At 51.4% G+C, this 16580-nt stretch overlaps 1 protein-coding gene across 1 annotated transcript in view; it reads left to right on the plus strand.

Moving 5' to 3' along the window:
- The window catches only part of AKT2 (AKT serine/threonine kinase 2), a 74695-nt gene extending 61217 nt beyond the window's left edge, over positions 1-13478 (plus strand). The window contains exon 14 of the mRNA XM_075323658.1: positions 11747-13478. Within this exon, the coding sequence (XP_075179773.1) occupies positions 11747-11826 (80 nt within the window). The 3' untranslated portion in view covers positions 11827-13478. The remainder of the gene's footprint in view (positions 1-11746) is intronic.
- Positions 13479-16580: the final 3102 nt, after the last annotated feature.

The raw sequence follows: 16580 nt of genomic DNA on the forward strand, positions 1-16580 counted from the left end.
GAGAAGAGTCTCTGCATGATGAGACAGAGGAGGGTGATCAGGAGTCTAATCCTGACACCGCTCTCAATCTGGATACTCCTGATGGTGACGCCATGGTAAATGACCTTATAGCGGCCATCAATAGACTGTTGGATATTTCTCCCCCAGCCCCTTCAGCAGAAGAGGTAGCTGCACAGCAGGAGAAGTTCCATTTCAGGTATCCCAAGCGTAAACTGAGTACTTTTCTGGACCACGCTGACTTCAGAGAATCAGTCCAGAAACACCAGGCTTATCCAGACAAGCGTTTCTCCAAACGTCTTAAGGATACACGTTATCCCTTTCCCCCTGACGTGGTCAAACGCTGGACCCAGTGTCCAAAGGTGGATCCCCCAATCTCCAGGCTTGCGGCTAGATCCATAGTTGCAGTGGAGGATGGGTCTTCACTTAAAGATGCCAATGACAGACAGATGGACCTTTGGTTGAAATCTGTCTATGAAGCTATCGGCTCGTCATTTGCTCCAGCATTCGCGGCCGTGTGGGCACTCCAAGCTATTTCAGCTGGTCTGGCACAGGTGGACTCTATCATACGTCCAGCAGTGCCGCAAGTGAAGTCCTTAACTTCGCAAATGTCTGCGTTTGCGACCTATGCTATCAACGCTGTCCTGGACTCTACGAGCCGTACCTCAATGGCGTCTGCCAACTCGGTGGTTTTGCGCAGAGCCTTGTGGTTAAAATGGAAAGCGGATTCTGCTTCCAAAAAATGTTTAACCAGCTTGCCACTATCTGTAGACAGACTGTTTGGTGAGCAATTGGCTGAAATCATTAAACAGTCCAAGGGTAAAGACTCCTCCTTACCCCAGCCCAGATCAAGCAAACCTCAACAAAGGAGGTGGCAGTCGAGGTTTCGGTCCTTTCGAGGCTCTGGCAAGGCCCAATTCTCCTCGTCCAAAGGGACTCAGAAAGAGCAAAAGGGCTCAGATTCCTGGCGGGCTCACTCACGCCCCAAGAAAGCAACCGGAGGAACCGCTTCCAAGGCGGCTGCCTCATGACTTTCGGCCTCCTCCCTCCGCATCCTCGGTCGGTGGCAGGCTCTCCCGCTTTTGCGACATTTGGCTGCCACAGGTCAAGGACCGGTGGGTAACAGACATTTTGTCTCACGGGTACAGGATAGAGTTCAGTTCTCGTCCTCCGCCTCGGTTCTTCAGAACTTCCCCACATCCCGACCGAGCAGAGGCTCTTCTGCAGGCGGTGGGCTCACTAAGAGCAGAAAGAGTGGTGATCCCTGTTCCTCTTCAGGAACAAGGGCAAGGTTTTTACTCCAATCTCTTCGTGGTTCCAAAAAAGGACGGCTCGTTCCTTCCTGTTCTGGACCTAAAGCTGCTCAACAAGCATGTGTACGCCAGGCGGTTCCGGATGGAATCCCTCCGCTCCGTCATTGCCTCAATGGCTCAAGGAGATTTCCTTGCATCAATAGACATCAAAGATGCTTATCTCCACGTGCCGATTGCTACAGAGCACCAACGTTTTCTACGTTTTGTGATAGGTCACGAACATCTTCAGTTCGTAGCTCTGCCATTTGGTCTGGCGACAGCCCCACGGGTTTTCACCAAGGTCATGGCGGCAGTGGTAGCAGTCTTGCACTCCCAGGGACACTCGGTGATCCCTTACTTGGACGATCTACTTGTCAAAGCACCCTCTCAAGAGGCATGCCAACACAGCCTGAATGTTGCGCTGGAGACTCTCCAGACTTTCGGGTGGATCATCAACTTTTCAAAGTCAAATCTGTCACCGACTCAATCACTAACGTATCTTGGCATGGAGTTTCATACTCTGCCAGCGATAGTGAAGCTTCCGCTGGACAAGCAGCGGTCACTACAGACAGGGGTACAGTCTCTCCTTCACGGTCAGTCGCACTCCTTAAGGCGCCTCATGCACTTCCTAGGGAAGATGGGGGCAGCAATGGAAGCAGTCCCGTTTGCACAGTTTCATCTGCGCCCACTTCAATGGGACATTCTCCGCCAATGGGACGGGAAGTCAACTTCCCTGGACAGGAAAGTCTCCCTTTCCCAGACGGCCAAGGACTCTCTGCAATGGTGGCTTCTTCCCACCTCATTATCACAGGGAAGATCATTCCTGCCCCCATCCTGGGCAGTGGTCACGACAGACGCAAGTCTGTCAGGGTGGGGAGCAGTTTTTCTCCACCACAGGGCTCAAGGGACGTGGACTCAGCAGGAGTCCACCCTTCAGATCAATGTTCTGGAAATCAGGGCAGTGTATCTTGCCCTATTAGCCTGCCAGCAGTGGCTGGAAGGAAAGCAGATCCGAATTCAGTCGGACAACTCCACAGCGGTGGCATACATCAACCACCAGGGAGGGACACGCAGTCGGCAAGCCTTCCAGGAAGTCCGGCGGATTCTGCTGTGGGTGGAGGACAGAGCATCCACCATATCAGCGGTTCACATCCCGGGCGTAGAAAACTGGGAAGCAGACTTCCTCAGTCGCCAGGGTATGGACGCAGGGTTCACCCGGACGTGTTTCAGGAAATCTGTCGCCGCTGGGAGGCGCCGGACGTCGACCTAATGGCGTCGCGGCACAACAACAAGGTCCCGACGTTCATGGCGCGGTCTCGCGATCAAAGAGCTCTGGCGGCAGACGCCTTAGTGCAAGATTGGTCGCAGTTCCGGCTCCCTTATGTGTTCCCACCTCTGGCACTCTTGCCCAGAGTGCTACGCAAGATCAGATCCGATTGCAGCCGCGTCATACTCGTCGCCCCAGACTGGCCGAGGAGGTCGTGGTACCCGGATCTGTGGCATCTCACGGTCGGCCAACCGTGGGCACTACCAGACCGACCAGACTTACTGTCCCAAGGGCCGTTTTTCCATCGGAATTCTGCGGCCCTGAACCTGACTGTGTGGCCATTGAGTCCTGGATCCTAGCGTCTTCAGGATTATCCCAAGGAGTCGTTGCCACCATGAGACAGGCTAGGAAGTCCACTTCTGCTAAGATCTACCACAGAACGTGGAGGATTTTCTTATCCTGGTGCTCTGCACAAGGAGTATCCCCCTGGCCATTCGCGTTACCTACTTTTCTTTCCTTCCTGCAATCTGGGTTGGAAAAGGGCTTGTCGCTCGGCTCCCTTAAAGGGCAAGTCTCGGCACTATCCGTGTTTTTTCAGAAGCGTCTAGCACGACTTTCTCAGGTGCGCACGTTCCTGCAGGGGGTTTGTCATATCGTCCCTCCGTACAGGCGGCCGTTAGATCCATGGGATCTAAACAGGGTACTAGTTGCTCTCCAGAAGCCGCCCTTCGAGCCTCTGAGGGATGTTTCACTTTCTCGTCTCTCACAGAAAGTGGCCTTTCTAGTGGCGGTCACGTCTCTTCGGAGAGTGTCTGAGCTAGCAGCGCTGTCATCCAAGGCTCCCTTCCTGGTGTTCCACCAGGACAAGGTAGTGCTGCGCCCCATTCAGGAGTTTCTCCCTAAGGTGGTATCCTCTTTTCATCTTAATCAGGATATCTCCTTGCCTTCCTTTTGTCCTCATCCAGTTCTTCGGTATGAAAAGGATTTACATTTGTTAGATCTGGTGAGAGCACTCAGAATCTACATTTCCCGCACGGCGCCCCTGCGCCGCTCGGATGCACTTTTTGTCCTTGTCGCTGGTAAGCGCAAAGGGTCGCAGGCTTCAAAAGCCACCCTGGCTCGATGGATCAAAGAACCAATTCTTGAAGCCTACCGTTCTGCTGGGCTTCCGGTTCCATCAGGGCTGAAGGCCCACTCTACCAGAGCCGTGGGTGCGTCCTGGGCATTACGACACCAGGCTACGGCTCAACAGGTGTGCCAGGCAGCTACCTGGTCGAGTCTGCACACTTTCACCAAACATTATCAGGTGCATACCTATGCTTCGGCGGACGCCAGCCTAGGTAGAAGAGTCCTGCAGGCGGCAGTTACCTCCCCGTAGGGGAGGGCTGTCTTTGCAGCTCTAACATGAGGTATTTCTTTACCCACCCAGGGACAGCTTTTGGACGTCCCAATCGTCTGGGTCTCCCAATGGAGCGCCGAAGAAGAAGGGAATTTTGTTACTTACCGTAAATTCCTTTTCTTCTAGCTCCTATTGGGAGACCCAGCACCCGCCCTGTTGTCCTTCGGGATTGTTGGTTTTTTTCGGGTACACATGTTGTTCATGTTGAACGGTTTTCAGTTCTCCGATGTTACTTCGGAGTGAATTTGTTTAAACCAGTTATTGGCTTTCCTCCTTCTTGCTTTAGCACTAAAACTGAGCAGCCAGTGATCCCACTGGGGGTGTATAGCCAGAAGGGGAGGGGCCTTACACTTTTTAGTGTAATGCTTTGTGTGGCCTCCGGAGGCAGTGCTATACACCCAATCGTCTGGGTCTCCCAATAGGAGCTAGAAGAAAAGGAATTTCTTCAGCGCTCTATTGGGAGACCCAGACGATTGGGGTATAGCTACTGCCCTCCGGAGGCCACACAAAGCACTACACTAAAAAGTGCAAGGCCCCTCCCCCTCTGGCTATACCCCCCCGTGGTATCACGGGTTCTCCAGTTTTAGCTTTGTGTGCGAAGGAGGTCAGACATCCACGCATAGCTCCACAGATTTTAGTCAGCAGTAGCTGCTGACTATTTCGGATGGAAGAAAAGAGGGCCCATATAGGGCTCCCAGCATGCTCCCTTCTCACCCCTGGATGGTGTTGTAAGGTTGAGGTACCTATTGCTGGTACGGAGGCTGGAGCCCACATGCTGCTTTCCTTCCACATCCCCCTGAGGGGCTCTGAGGAAGTGGGATCCTGCCGGCCTCAAAGCTCTGACGCCGGGCTCCATCCACAGACCCATTTGAACCTGCTGGATACGGAGCTGGAGTACCGTTCAGGGACATGGCCCTGCACCATTACAGGTACTCTGTGTCCCCGTACACACAGGCACAGCACACTCCAGACTTGCTGGGTGTGCTAGTGCGCCGGGGACAGTAAAGGGTTACAGTCACTGCAGCTTTGCTGAGTGACTTTGTGTTTTGGGAACTACCGCGCCGGACGCTCCGGGAGCGGCGGCGCGGCTGGGACTTGTAGTTCGCCGGGGACTGGGCGCCGACCGCGCTTTTACGGCGGCGGCGCTTATAACTCCAGTCCCCGGCTTCTGCGGCCTAGTGCCGCTTCGTTCCCGCCCCCTCCCTGTCACTCAGGGAAGGGGACAGGCGCTGAGCAATCAGCAGCGCCGAGGGCTGGAGCCTTTTTACATGCTCCAGCCCTCTCACTGCACTCTGTCGGACGCCGGATTCCCGCTCTGCCTTGGGGGCACGCCCACGGCCCGCCCCTACTCACACGAGTTGGGGAAGAAGCCGGCAGCCATTACTGCAGAGCTCGGGCTTTCGGCTCCAAGGCAGGACGGTGGCGATCATACACCCGCTTATAGGCGGGCGGTAAGAGGCACACATAGTGCTGACCACGATATAACTGCAGTGTATACATGTGTTGTTTTTAACTACATAGGTCGCTATATGCCCGCTTGGGGAGCGACACATCAGCAGCAGGAAAGCAGGTGTGCTAAGGCACAGGCTTTCTAGGCTGCTTGTTTTGCACGACTGAGGTGTTCATTTGTGTTTATGCTTATATGCTATACATTGCACTGTACAGTCGCTAGTCTTAGCTATATTCTTCTGGAATGGCTAGACTACAGCAGCAGAAAACCAAGGGTGCTGGGGCACAGGTTTTTTTCTATGCTGCTTGTATTGCATGGGCTGCAGTGTGCATTTGTACTTGTGCTTGTATGCTATACATTGCACTGTATGGTCACTCTTCTGGGCTCTATTCCCCTAGATGACCAGTCTACAGCAGCAGAAGAGCAGAGGTGCCAGGGCACAGGCTTCTATGCTGCTTGGATTGCATGTGCTGCAGTGTTCATTTGTACTTGTGCTTGTATGCTATACATTGCACTGTAGGGTCACTCTTCTGGGCTATATTCCCCTAGATGACTAGTATACAGCAGCAGAAGAGCAGGGGTGCCAGGGCACAGGCTTCTATGCTGCTTGTATTGCTTGTGCTGCAGTGGTCATTTGTACTTTATGCCTGTATGCTATACATTGCAATGTACGGTCACCAATCTTGGCTATATACTTCTAGATAGCTAGTCGGCAGCGGCAAAAAAGCAACACAGATTTCAGTGCTGTTTTTACTACATGGGATGCTGTTCATGACACCGTCCCATTATGTGCATGCTCCCCTGTAGCACGTCGTCTGCCGGGGTCTCTAGCACTTCGTCTGCCGGGGCTCTACTAGTTGTGGCCAAAGAAACCTCCTGTCAACCCTGTCCATGGACAGGGACGGAGTAGTCATAATATAGAGACTTGCACCCATGGGCAATCTACTTGACCAAAAGGCAGCTCTTCAGGGCTTTGATACTGACATCGCTCTCAATCCGGATACACCGGGTGGTAACGCCATACGGAATGATCCTATACCGTCCATCAATGGAAGGTTGGATCTTTCTCCCTCAGCTCCCCCAGTGGAGATAGGAGACGAACAGGAGAAGTTCCTTTTCAGTGTCTCACGCAGATATTGAGTATTTTTCTGGCCACGCTGACTTCAGAGAAGCAGTCCAGGAACACCACGCTTACCAGATAAGCGTCTTCTCCAAACGTTTTTAGGATACACGTTATCCCTTTTTTCCCCTGACGTGGTCAGCGCTGGACCCAGGGTCCAAAGGTGGATTCTCCAATCTCCAGGCTTGCATATAGAGCCATAGTTGCACTGGAGATGGGGCTTCACTTCAAGATGCCATTCACAGACAGATGGACTCTGGTTGAAATCTGTCTAGGAGGCTATCGGCGTGTCGGTTGCTCCGGCATCCACAGCCGTATTGGCAACCTAACCTTTTCTGCTGTTCTTGCGCAGCTGACCTTGAGCAGGGACATCTGTACCGCAGAGGCGTCCGTAACCCCGCAATGTCTGCACTGCGACTTACCCTGTTAATACTGTCCTAATAGTACAGTCGAGGTTTCGGTCCTTCCCAAGCTCCGGCAGGTCCCAATTGTCCTCGTGCAAAAGGGCTACAAAACCTCAGACGGGCTCAGATTCCGGCCGGGCTCAATCTCGCCCAAGGAAGGCAGTCGGAGGAACCGCTACCAAGGCGGTCTCCTCAGGACTCTCAGCTCTCTCTCTCTCTCTCTCCGCATCCGCGGTTGATGGCAGACTCCCCCGCCTTTGGCGACATTTAGCTGCCACAGGTCACAGACCGGTGGGTGACGGACATTGTGCTCACGTGCACAGGACAGTGTTCTGTTCTCGTCCTCCGACTCCATTCTTCAGAACGGCCCCACCTCTCCACCGAGCAGATGCCCTGCTGCAGGCGGTGGACGCTCTAAGAGCAGAAGGAGTGGTGATCCCTGTCCCCCCTCAGGAACGAGGGCGAGGGTTTGTACTCCAATCTCTTTGTGGCTCCAAAAATGGACGGTTCCTTCCGTCCTGTTCTGGTTCTGAAACTGCTCAACGAGCATGCGAACGCCAGGCGGTTCCGGATGGGATCCCTCCGATCCGTCATTGCCTCAATGTCTCGAGGAGACGTCCTTGCCTCAACAGACATCAAAGATGCCTATCTCCACGTGCCAATGGCTACGGAGCACCAACGTTTTCTACGTTTTGTGATAGGAGACGAACATCTTCTGTTCGTAGCTCTGCCATTCAGTCTGGCGACAGCCCCACGGGTGGGCACCAAGGTCATGGCAGCAGTGGTAGCAGTCTTGCACTCTCACGGACACCCGGTGATTCCGTACTTGGACGATCTACTCGTCAAAGCAACCTCCCTCGAGGCATGCCAACGCAGCCTGAATGTTACGCTGGAGACTCTCCAGACTTTCGGGTGGATCATCAATTTGGCAAGGTCAAATCTGTCTCCGACTCAATCACTAACGTATCTCGGCATGGAGTTTCATACTCTATCAGCCATAGTGAAGCTTCCGCTGAACCAGCAGCGTTCTCTGCGGACAGAGGTGCAGTCTCTCCTTCAAGGCCAGTCGCACCCCTTAAGGCGCCTCATGCACTTCCTAAGGAAGATAGTGGCAGCCATCGAGGCAGTTCTCTTTGCGCAGTTTCATCTGCGCCAACGGCAATGGGACATTCTCCGCCAATGGGATGGGCAGTCAACCTCCCTGGACGGGAAGTCTCCCTTTCCCTGACGGCCGAGGACTCTCTGCAATAGTGGCTTATTCCCACCTCATTGCCATAGCCCCCATCCTGGGCAGTGGTCACGACAGATACGAGTCTGTCAGGGTGGGGAGCAGTTTGTCTCCGCCACATGGCTCAGGGGACGTGGACTCAGCAGGAGTCCACCCTTCAGTTCGATGTGCTGGAAATCGGGGCAGGGTATCTTACCCTATTAGCTTTCCAAAAGTGGCTAGAAGGGAGCAGATCCGAATCCAGTCGGACATCTCCACAGCGGTGGCATACATCAACCACCAAGGAGGGACACGCAGTCAGCAGCCTTCCAGGAAGTCCGGCGAATCCTCATGTGGGTGGAGGACACAGCATCCACCATATCCGCAGTTCACATCCCGGGCGTAGAAAACTGGGAAGCAGACTTCCTCAGTCGCCAGGGCATGGACGCGGGGGAATGGTCCCTTCACCCGGACGTGTTTCAGGAAATCTGTTGCCGCTGGGGGGGGCCGGACGTCGACCTAATGGCGTCTCGGCACACCAACAAGGTCCCGGCATTTATGGCACGATCGCGCGATCACAGAGCTCTGGCGGCAGACGCCTTAGTGCAAGATTGGTCGCAGTTCCGGCTCACATATGTGTTCCCACCTCTGGCACTCTTGCCCAGAGTACTGCGCAAAAATCAGATCCGATTGCAGCCGCGTCATACTCGTCGCACCAGACTGGCCGAGGAGATCGTGGTACCCGGATCTGTGGCATCTCACGGTCGGCCGACCGGGGTCACTACCAGACCGACCAGACTTACTGTCTCAATGGCCGTTTTCTCCATCGGAATTCTGCGGCCCTGAACCTGACTGTGTGGCTTGTGTGTCCTGGATCCTAGCGTCTTCAGGATTATCCCAAGGGGTCGTTGCCACCATGAGACAGGCTAGGAAGCCCACGTCTGCTAAGATCTACCGCAGAACGTGGAAGATTTTCTTAATCTGGTGCTCTACTCAGGGAGTGTCTCCCTGGCCATTTGCATTGCCTATCTTTCTTTCCTTCCTACAATAGGAGTTAGAAAAGGGCTTGTTGCTAGACTCCCTCAAAGGGCAAGTCTTAGCACTATCCGTGTTTTTTTCAGAAGCGTCTAGCACGTCTTTCTAAGGTGCGCACGTTCCCGCAGGGGGTTTGTCATATCGTACCCCCGTACAAGCGGCCGTTGGATCCATGGGATCTGAACAGGGTTCTAGTTGCTCTCCAGAAGCCGCCTTTCGAGCCTCTGAAGGAAGTTTCCTTTTCTCGCCTGTCACAGAAGGTGGCGTTTCTCGTTGCGTTCACATCGCTTCGGCGAGTGTCTGAGCTGGCAGCTCTGTCATCCAAGACTACCTTCCTGGTGTTTCACCAGGACAAGGTAGTGCTGCGCATCATTCCGGAGTTTCTCCCTAAGGTAGTATCCTCGTTTCTTCTTAATCAGGATATCTCCTTACCGTCCTTTTGCACTCATCCGGTTCACCGGTATGAGAATGATTTACGTTTGCTAGATCTGGTGAGAGCACTCAGAATCTACATTTCCCGCACGGCGCCCGTACGCCGTTCCGATGCCCTTGTCGCTGGTACGCGCAAGAGGTTGCAGGCTTCTAAAGCCACCCTGGCTCGATGGATCAAAGAACCAATTCTGGAAGCCTACCGTTTTGCAGGGCTTCCGGTTCTTTCAGGGCTGAAAGCCCATTCAACCAGAGCCGTGAGTGCGTCCTGGGCGCTACGACACCAGGCTTCGGCTCAACAGGTGTGCCAGGCAGCTACCTGGTCGAGTCTGCACACTTTCACCAAACATTATCAGGTGCATACCTATGCTTCGGCGGATGCCAGCTTAGGTAGAAGAGTCCTGCAGGCGGCAGTGACATCCCCGTAGGGGAGGGCTGTTTTGCAGCTCTAACATGAGGTATCTCTTTACCCACCCAGGGACAGCTTTTGGACGTCCCAATCGTCTGGGTCTCCCAATAGAGCGCTGAAGAAGAAGGGAATTTTGTTACTTACCGTAAATTCCTTTTCTTCTAGCTCTTATTGGGAGACCCAGCACCCGCCCTGTTGTCCTTCGGGATTTCTTGGTTGTTTTCGGGTACACATGTTGTTCATGTTGAACGGTTTTTCAGTTCTCCGACGTTATTCGGAGTTAATTTGTTTAAACCAGTTATTGGCTTCCTCCTTCTTGCTTTGGCACTAAAACTGGAGAACCCGTGATACCACGGGGGGGGTATAGCCAGAGGGGGAGGGGCCTTGCACTTTTTAGTGTAGTGCTTTGTGTGGCCTCCGGAGGGCAGTAGCTATACCCCAATCGTCTGGGTCTCCCAATAAGAGCTAGAAGAAAAGGAATTTACGGTAAGTAACAAAATTCCCTTCTTACGGTAAGTAAACAAAATTCCCTTCTTTAGTACGCTCCTGTGGGTGTGCTAACATGCTAAGGGGCCGACTAGCCAAAAAAAGTAACATCCTTGCAACTAGTTGTCAGCCTCATTAGCATATCATAAGGGATGATTAAAAATACTTTTTCTAAAGATCCCTTTATCTATGCTAGTGTATACAGGGACAGTTACGCAGGGATTAGCAATATACACCCAGAGCTGCTTGTGGTTCAGGGTGTATATTGCACCTGACAGGTTCCCTTTTTAAGGCTACAAGGCAGCTAAAACTGTTTTCTCCAAAGATGGCTGAAGTGAGAACTTAAAGGGAACCTGTCACCACTCTTTTGCCCTATAAGCTGCGGCCACCACCACCGGGCTTTTATATACAGCATGTTAGAATGCTGTATATAAGAGCCCAGGCCGGGGGTATAACATAAAAACCACTTTATAATACTTACCCAACGGTCGCGCGTTTGGCCATATGGGCGTCTTCATTATCCGGCGCCGCCTCTTTCGGCCATCTTCGCCCTCCTTCTGAAGCCTGTGTGCATGACGCGTCCTACGTCATACACTCTCGCCGGTCCTGCGCAGGCGCACTACAATACTTTGATCTGCCCTGCTCAGGACCAGAATGCCGGCGAGTGTGTATGACGTCGGACGCGTCATGCACCGTGGCTAGAGAAGGAGCACAAAGATGGCCAAAAGAGGCGGAGCCGGATAACGGAGACGTCCATATGGCCAACCGCACGATCGTTGGGTAAGTATTATAAAGAGGTTATTATGTTATACCCCTGACCGGGGCTCTTATATACAGCATGTTAGAATGCTGTATACAAGAGCCCGGTGGTGGTGGCCGCAGATTATAGGCCAAAAAAAGTGGTGCCAGGTTCCCTTTAACAGCTTGTTTCCAACTAATGGCAAATCTAAATAGGCCATTTAAAGAATTACTTAAAGGAACACTTTATTCACAACTATGCACTCATCTAATCAGGTTGTAGAACACTCATTTTTCGTATGAGATGATTTTTTCATCTTGCTTTTAAAAATAATCCTTCTCGGCAGCACATCATCCTATGTAAATGAGACATGTGCTGCCGAGGACATTATATTCTCTGCTCACCCGTTCTTCAGCCATTACTCATCCCTCGATCTGCTTGTGTATATAGCCGATCGCGTTTCATTACTGTGCACTCACAATAGAACTGACGCTTGCGTTTTTCTGTTACAGATGATAACCTGGACGCCTTAGAAACTGACGAGCGCGCTCACTTCCCCCAGTTCTCGTACTCGGCCAGCATCCGGGAGTGACCTTCCAAGAGCCTCAAAGATGGAGAGAATGCTTAAAGACTTTCTACGGAAAGAAATTGGAGAAAATCATGTCCCGTATTTTTTTTTTTTTTCTTGTTTTCCAAAATGGGGTCAGTAACTATGTATTCACCTACTGTCCCCAAATCCTGAATAAAAGACTACTTTTTTTTTTTTTTCTTTTTTCAAAATTTTGCTCAAAAAATATATTTAAAAACAAAAACACAAAAATAATCCCTATTCGCTTTACAATGCGGACCGTCATTATGGATCGATAATTTCTTCATATCTTGTTTTATTTTTTAATTGCCTTTTTTTTACTGCTGGGGCACAACCGGAGTCTAAGCCATAGTGTTGATGACACAGGAAAGCCATCCCAAAAGTCCTTAGCAGCTACTGCCTCCTACACCGCAGGGGACAGCCTCAGCCATGAGCGTCGTCCCATCCTCACAACGGTACCATGAATTTCGTAGATGTGCTCCACGGGTCTCCTATTTGTGCATGTCGTGATAGGGAACATAGGTCTGTAAGATGTCCAGACGGTTAAGTGGGGTCTAATGGTGCTTTTTTTTTTTTTTTTTTTTTTTTTTTTTCCACTTGGTCGGTACATGGAGCAAACATTATTAATGTACTCAAGCATTTCCCTGCACATACTCGTAATCACCCTCACCATGTCCTCTTTGTCTGCAGATCACTTCACGGCCACCAGGCGGCGCTCTTGAGCCCTGCCATCACTTATGATACGCTATAATTAGGGTGTGTACACCTTTTTAACTACGGTGTGTACGCCTTTCTGCTTTTCACTAGCATGTAAGTGGCTTACTTTAAATAGCTGAATGTATTAAATTTCCCACCAACCCAATCACCTTTCCCCTTTTAAAAAACACAAAAATGTAATTTCGGGTCAAGAGCAATAATTATTTTTTTTTTTAATTTTGTGTATGTTTGTATCCCTTTAAGAGACCATATGGAATCATCGTAACAATTTTATTCAATACAATGTATCAAGAATCAAGCAAGCTGATTGGTGGAGACAGATGGTCCCGCCTCTACAATCTTAAGGAATGTACCATTTATCCGGACTCTTTCAAACCGAAGGGGAAAATGGGGGGGGATTTTTTTTTTTCTTTTTCACTTTACCTAGAATTTTCCTTTAAAGACTTTGGGGATTTTTTTTTTGTTTTTTTGACCAGAGGACTAAACTAAAATCCACATTTCAAGAGCAATAATGAATTAGTTTTTAATTTGGCAAAATATGAATTTGCTCTTAAATAAAGGTATTTAAAGGGGCAGTCCCATGCGCCGTTCAAAATGTTTTGCGTATAGTTATTTAATTTTAGCTTGTGAATGTACTTTTTTGAGGGGGGGAGGTTCGGGGGTCTTCTTTCTAAGTTACGCTTGTAGGTATATTTAAAAAATAAACAAAAAAACAACAAAACAATATATATTAAAAAAAAAAATGAATATGGAGCATTTTGGAAAAATGTGGATGCTAACTGGGACTGGCCCTTTAACACCATGCTGTATTTCGTGAATGTCTCTTATCTCTGAAATGAATTTTTTTTTTTTTTTTAGATATTTGAAATGAAAACAATACAATACTCATTACTGTCTATTTTTTTTATTTTCTTTCTGGATAAACAAATGTGTTTTTAATAAGTTTTGGGGGTTTTGGTTGTCATGTTTTGTTTGATTTTTTTTGGGGGGGTTTTTTGTGGTTCAGGGTTTTTGTTTTTTTTTCGTTTCCTTATTCAATGACCGTGAAACAATGGTCCAAAAACTGATAGTCCAAAGTTAGTCTTAAAATGTGCTACATTTTCGGTATTGAGGTCTTGCCCCTTTTCTTCACCAATTTTAGGATCGGACACCTTTCCATGACGCACATGGTAAAAAAAAAAAACACACTTGGCTACGATGTTTAATAAATGTTACAAATTAATGGAAAGGGTTTGTACACAGATATGAAGATATCTCCCATCCCCATCCAAAGGAGGATAATTTCCGAATTGCTGGGGGGTCTGAACACTGACCCCCGAAAGCCCTGCCTGAATCTAGTGATGATGCACTTGGCTGGCTCTGGCAGTCCCATCTTGGAGGTATACGTGCTCGACCAATTCTGGGTGTCCCAGTGTTGATATTCCAATAATCAGGATGTTAATGCTGGTCCCATATGTAGGGGATAGCTTCATATTTTGGTATGAACTAATTATGCCAAATTTCTGGAGAATGTAGGGTAAGGGGAACATGACTGAGGGGGGAGGGTTCATAGGACTGTAAGGAGGGGAAGGGAGGGTTTATAGGACTGTGAGGGGGGGGAAGGGAGGGTTTATAGGACTGAGGGGGGGAAGGGAGGGTTTATAGGACTGTGAGGGGGGAAGGGAGGGTTTATAGGACTGTGAGGGGGGGAAGGGAGGGTTTATAGGACTGTGAGGGGGGAAGGGAGGGTTTATAGGACTGTGAGGGGGGAAGGGAGGGTTTATAGGACTGAGGGGGGGAAGGGAGGGTTTATAGGACTGTGAGGGGGGAAGGGAGGGTTTATAGGACTGTGAGGGTTTATAGGACTGTGAGAGGGGGGGAGGGTTTATAGGACTGTGAGGGTTTATAGGACTGAGGGGGGGAGGGTTTATAGGACTGAGAGGGGGGGAGGGTTTATAGGACTGAGAGGGGGGGAGGGTTTATAGGACTGTGAGAGGGGAAGGGAGGGTTTATAGGACTGTGAGGGGGGGAAGGGAGGGTTTATAGGACTGTGAGGGGGGAAGGGAGGGTTTATAGGACTGTGAGGGGGGGAAGGGAGGGTTTATCTGACTGTGAGGGGGGAAGGGAGGGTTTATAGGACTGAGGGGGGGAAGGGAGGGTTTATAGGACTGTGAGGGGGGAAGGGAGGGTTTATAGGACTGAGGGGGGGAAGGGAGGGTTTATAGGACTGTGAGAGGGGGGGAGGGTTTATAGGACTGTGAGGGTTTATAGGACTGAGAGGGGGGGGAGGGTTTATAGGACTGAGGGGGGGAGGGTTTATAGGACTGTGAGAGGGGGGGAGGGTTTATAGGACTGTGAGAGGGGGGGAGGGTTTATAGGACTGAGAGGGGGGAGGGTTTATAGGACTGAGAGGGGGGAGGGTTTATAGGACTGAGAGGGGGGAGGGTTTATAGGACTGAGAGGGGGGAGGGTTTATAGGACAGAGGGGGGAGGGTTTATAGGACTGAGAGGGGGGAGGGTTTATAGGACTGAGAGGGGGGAGGGTTTATAGGACTGAGAGGGGGGAGGGTTTATAGGACTGAGGGGGGAGGGTTTATAGGACTGAGGGGGGAGGGTTTATAGGACTGAGGGGGGGGAGGGTTTATAGGACTGAGAGGGGGAGGGTTTATAGGACTGTGAGGGAGAGAGGGGGGAGGGTTTATAGGACTGAGGGGGGGAGGGGGGAGGGTTTATAGGACTGTGAGGGAGAGAGGGGGGAGGGTTTATAGGACTGTGAGGGAGAGAGGGGGGAGGGTTTATAGGACTGTGAGGGAGAGAGGGGGGGAGGGTTTATAGGACTGAGGGGGGGAGGGTTTATAGGACTGTGAGGGAGAGAGGGGGGGAGGGTTTATAGGACTGTGAGGGAGAGAGGGGGGGAGGGTTTATAGGACTGTGAGAGAGAGAGGGGGGGAGGGTTTATAGGACTGTGAGAGAGGGGGGGAGGGTTTATAGGACTGTGAGAGAGGGGGGGAGGGTTTATAGGACTGTGAGGGAGAGAGGGGGGGAGGGTTTATAGGACTGTGAGGGAGAGAGGGGGGGAGGGTTTATAGGACTGTGAGGGGGGGAGGGTTTATAGGACTGAGAGAGAGAGGGGGGGAGGGTTTATAGGACTGTGAGAGAGAGGGGGGGGAGGGTTTATAGGACTGTGAGGGGGGGAGGGTTTATAGGACTGTGAGAGAGGGGGGGGGGGAGGGTTTATAGGACTGTGAGGGAGAGAGGGGGGGAGGGTTTATAGGACTGTGAGAGAGAGAGGGGGGGGAGGGTTTATAGGACTGTGAGAGAGAGAGGGGGGGAGGGTTTATAGGACTGTGAGGGAGAGAGGGGGGGAGGGTTTATAGGACTGTGAGAGAGAGAGGGGGGGAGGGTTTATAGGACTGTGAGAGAGAGAGGGGGGGAGGGTTTATAGGACTGTGAGAGAGAGAGGGGGGGGAGGGTTTATAGGACTGTGAGGGGGGGAGGGTTTATAGGACTGTGAGAGAGGGGGGGGGAGGGTTTATAGGACTGTGAGGGGGGGAGGGTTTATAGGACTGAGGGGGGGGGGGGGTTTATAGGACTGAGGGGGGGAGGGTTTATAGGACTGTGAGAGAGGGGGGGGAGGGTTTATAGGACTGTGAGGGGGGGAGGGTTTATAGGACTGTGAGGGAGAGAGGGGGGGAGGGTTTATAGGACTGTGAGGGAGAGAGGGGGGGAGGGTTTATAGGACTGTGAGAGAGAGAGGGGGGGAGGGTTTATAGGACTGTGAGAGAGAGAGGGGGGGAGGGTTTATAGGACTGTGAGAGAGGGGGGGGAGGGTTTATAGGACTGTGAGAGAGAGGGGGGGGGAGGGTTTATAGGACTGTGAGAGAGGGGGGGAGGGTTTATAGGACTGTGAGGGAGAGAGGGGGGGAGGGTTTATAGGACTGTGAGAGAGAGAGGGGGGGAGGGTTTATAGGACTGTGAGAGAGAGGGGGGGGAGGGTTTATAGGACTGTGAGAGAGGGGGGGGAGGGTTTATAGGACTGTGAGGGGGGGAGGGTTTATAGG

The sequence above is a fragment of the Anomaloglossus baeobatrachus genome, chromosome 9 (assembly GCF_048569485.1).
Source record: "Anomaloglossus baeobatrachus isolate aAnoBae1 chromosome 9, aAnoBae1.hap1, whole genome shotgun sequence".
Taxonomy (NCBI): Eukaryota; Metazoa; Chordata; class Amphibia; order Anura; family Aromobatidae; genus Anomaloglossus; species Anomaloglossus baeobatrachus.